The following is a 4,363-nucleotide window of genomic DNA, read 5'->3' on the forward strand; positions in this document are numbered from 1 at the left end:
TGTGGATGAGAGAGCTGCAGGACTGTGATGATGGGGAATACTTTGCTGGCATTATTCTGTAAGTACACTGATTTTCTCTGTTTGTGTGCCACTAAGTGAGAAAAAAAAATCTCTCTGTTACTTTGAGAGTTTGATTAGATCCAGTTGGGGGTTTTTTTGTTTGTTTGTTTTGTTGTTATTGATTTAAACATTTTTTAAAGTTACTTTGAGTTGAGTTTCTTTTACTTCTTCATTATTTTACAAATTACAAAAAGTCAATTATGTTTTTGTGATGTTTCGAGCCTGTTTATTATCACATAATATATGGGTACAAATATGTTGATGGGGCATCTGAAAAATCTGTTTATGGTTGATAATGATGTGGATATTAATCTTTCTTCTAGTGTTCAGCACATTCTTGTCAGGAAATGCTGAAGGTGAGAAATTGTTTTCTTTGTTTTCCATTTGTGTGATGTGTTTAGTACTTACTTTTTCGCAGCTCCTTTTTTTTTTATATTTGATAAGATTATACAGTTTTATATACTTAATTATGTGTGTAACATTGGGATATTACATACATGTTGTTAAACTCACCCATGAGGCTAATTCTCTGGTTTAGTAGTTTGTTGCCTTCATGCAGATCAGTTTTCTTTTTGTGAATTCATCTGGTTGTCTCAGCAGATTCCAATAGTAATCCAGAAGAAGCCACTGCTGAGAATATGAGAACAACCACAAACACAGACAGTTTCATATTCTTCTTTGTAGTGATTATCTCACAAACTCACTTTTAAAAGTCTCTGAAACTTAAATGAAAATTTTTAGATTAATATGTGAAACTATAGCCTCCATATACATCCATGTGTTGTAATCTCATGACTCCAGTTTGAGTCGTGTTTTAATTTGGATTAGATATTCTGCAACATTCATTTTATTTCTTTTAACTCAACAGCAGATAAACCTAGAGCCACACTGACAGCACAAAGTTCAGTCATACCAGCAGGGGGCAGTGTGACACTGAGCTGCTCTGTGGAGGGCTCTGCTGGCTGGAAGTTTGACTGGTTCAGACGTGATTCAGAGTTTTCTGGAGCTCAGAAAATAGGAGCTGGAACATCAGAGCACACGATCAGTATTTCAGAAGGAGGCATCTATTACTGCATTGGAAGGAGAGGAGATCCAGTTTTCTACACAGAGTACAGTGCTCCAGTTACAATTCAGAAACAACGTGAGGGTGAAATTGTGTTGTGAAACACAGTAAAACAAAAATTCATGATTAAATTAAAGTAGAACTTTGTAACTTTGATTTTATTTCATTCACTGTTGGTTTGTTCATAAATATTTGTGTTTATTTGTTTGTTGAACAGTTTTGGCTGCTGTGAAACTGCAGCACAGCTGGTCTCAGATATTCACTGGTGAGACAATCACTCTCAGATGTGAGATTCAGGGAGGTGAAGGAAAGGTGTGGAAATATGAATGGACAGCACCCAACACAAACAGCCCTCCAACATCCAGTGAATACAGGATCAGCAGAGTTTCAGTGTCCCACAGTGGAGACTACAGATGTCGGGGTAGCAGTGACTATCTCTTAACAGGATGGAGTGATGCCTTCAGACTGACAGTTTCATGTAAGTTGGACCATGATTCATGCTGACTGTGGTGGGGCGTGGCCTGCGGTGCCGTGCAGAGGAGGCGGACGCACCTGCACGGCATCCTTAATCACGCCCGCCTAGTTAAACATACACGGCAGACCCAGTGGCATTTTGATACTGTTTATTAATACTTAGCCGGTTGCTGTTTACAACGCACACAGAGCTGCAGCTCTCCCGCTGCCCGCTCAACATAACACCAACAACCCAACCACAGGACCCAGTACAATATTTAATTCGGCGGGGCGTGATTGCGGATGCCGTGCAGGTGCGTCCGCCTCCTCTGCACGGCACCGCAGGCCACGCCCCGCCACACTGACGTTTAATGTAGGGGTGGGTTTTTATAATCGATTCATCGATTAAAATCGATTCTGGCTTGGATAACGTAAAATCGATTCATTAAAATCCTGAATCGATTTTTTAATATAAATTTATTTTGCCCGAAATGCCAGAATCTCTGGTGAAATCACAAAATTTCAAGAACCACCAAACAGTTAAGACAGTAAATGAGAGCAGGTACACGGATTCTGCACATAGACTTAAACACACAGCGTGACCCGCGGATCAGAATCAGTTAGATGTCGCCTTTCTCACGGTCGGGGCTGAAAGCCGACAGCTCGCTGATTCTGATCTGTCGGCGGGTCCGCGCTTTGTGTTCACGCCCTTTATGCGCTGATTCTAAAGCTGTTAGTTTGATCTCTCTCCAAACAATATTGACCGAACCAGCAGCAAAAGAAGATCCAAACGCTTCACATAAACATCGTCATGAATTCACTCTGACTTTTACTGTTTTGCTTCCACCGCGATGCACAGCTCTCTCTCTCTCTCTCTCTGTACTTCAAGAACAGTTTCCCTTTCTTCATTATTCGCTTGCTTGTTACGCACAAGTCTACTGTTGTTTACAGCGCTGTCGGCCGCTGTTTTTTTCCCTTTTACATTCTTCCGAAAAGAAAACCTCATTTCTGCTGTTCAATACTGAACAAATTTAAACTTTTTAAAATTATTCAAAATGCAAAATGCTTAGCCGTGTCTCTAATAAAACCGCTGTAACGTCAGAGGTAATGTTCATATGTTGATTAATGGTTTTCTTTCGTTTTTGATGTACTGCAGAATATTTTTATAAAATCCCAGGCCAGGAAAATCACCTTCATGTTTTTCTGTGTTTTATCTTCAGCTACTTTGACACAAAGGCATCTGCTGTGACGCTCACACCTTTGATAAAGTCTTGCGTGTGTCAGCTTCCTTTTTATTGATACAAAAATATGTAAATGTACTGATCTGAATTATAATATTTCTGACTGTCAAAATTTCCCAGATTTAAATCGAATCGAATCGAATTAAATCGAATTAAATCGAATCGTGGATCGAATCGATTCGGGACCTTGTGAATCGGAATTGAATCGATTCTAGAAATCAGTGACGATACCCAGCCCTAGTACTGTTATGTTTACATCTGTCTTTGTCACAATGAGTTGTGTGGCTGGACCCAAGTGCAGGACTCGGAGACAAAACATTAACTTAAATGGCAGCTTTATTTGCTGGTGCGACAAAATTGGGAATACATAAACAAAAAATGCCAAGGAACTAAAGAGCTAGGAATACTAGCGATAGAAATCAAAACCAAGAGAATCAAAACACATCATGAAATCAAGGATAACTAATACAAACAGGAAAATACTGAGTCCACAGACTCAGGACCGTGACAGTCTTAACAGGAAAACTCCAACAATGATCCAGCTGTCTGCAGGCAGCTCAGGACAACAGTTTTACTCACTGTGCAAACAGAAAGGAGAGACACCATGGAGGCTCTTAAAATATCAGCAGTTTAACCATCATGTTGTGTTCCGGTCAAATGTTACCGAATTGAAAGTTTTATCGCTGGGAAATTTATTTAATTTGAGCAGATTGACCTAAAATTCCATAACTTTGTCCACAAAGACGATTTCAGCAGACATTTAAAAATCTGCATTACATGTGTTCCTGGTCAAAAATGTTCAATCATTACAAATGGATGGAGGACACAAGAAGACAATGCATATACACGCACACACACACACACCTGTCCCCACCTGAAATTCAAGATGGACTTTCAGCTGAAAATCTCATCAGGATGATTACAGGACCCACAAAATGTTCTGTATCCTTGAGGACATCAAATCTCCCTTTGAATGGTTTCTAACTGTCTATCAAAAACAAAGAGGTAAACTTGAGCAACTTGGAGAGGAAACAGATTTACAAAGCTATTTGGAAGGAGGTAACCCAGAAAGACACTAAAGCATTGTAACGTCGGGTTGTGTTTAGTGGTTGAGAGGAGGCGGCAAAAACACTTAGCAGGAGAGTCAAAAGAATACACACTCACACTGGCGTTGGGAATTCCACAGCGTGTTCTTTAATATATCTTCTCTTCGTCAACCATATAAGCCCGGTTGAACAGCTGCAGCTTAACAAACATAGCGTGCAGTGTTCGTACAACCCATAACGTTGCAAACAAAGGTGTCTGGAGAGATAAAACATAAAATCCGTCCCTCCTCATGCACTAGCGTGGAAGCACATGTCCACACAATCACAGAGAGCAGTGGCGCATACTGATGACAACATTAACCCTCGACTTGGGTTGTCTTAAAGAGACACCACACCATTGTGACTGTTACAGCATATATGGGTCTTTTGATTTTGAGTGATGTGTACAGATCCAGAAATTAATTTACCAGCAGTTTATGAGATGCAGAGTAGTGGGGAGG

General features: G+C 40.1%; 1 protein-coding gene across 1 annotated transcript in view; it reads left to right on the top strand.

Moving 5' to 3' along the window:
• LOC121811794 (leukocyte immunoglobulin-like receptor subfamily A member 3) overlaps positions 1-4,363 on the top strand; it is a gene marked incomplete at its 3' end in the record, with an annotated part of 5,785 nt that continues 1,422 nt past the window's right edge. Inside the window, exons 1-4 of the mRNA XM_042215243.1 lie at positions 1-58; positions 384-416; positions 929-1,201; positions 1,341-1,601. Coding sequence (XP_042071177.1) covers positions 28-58; positions 384-416; positions 929-1,201; positions 1,341-1,601 — 598 coding nt within the window. The remainder of the gene's footprint in view (positions 59-383; positions 417-928; positions 1,202-1,340; positions 1,602-4,363) is intronic.

This window comes from Haplochromis burtoni, unplaced genomic scaffold, assembly GCF_018398535.1.
Source record: "Haplochromis burtoni strain Fernald_Lab_line unplaced genomic scaffold, NCSU_Asbu1 Contig_690, whole genome shotgun sequence".
Taxonomy (NCBI): domain Eukaryota; kingdom Metazoa; phylum Chordata; class Actinopteri; order Cichliformes; family Cichlidae; genus Haplochromis; species Haplochromis burtoni.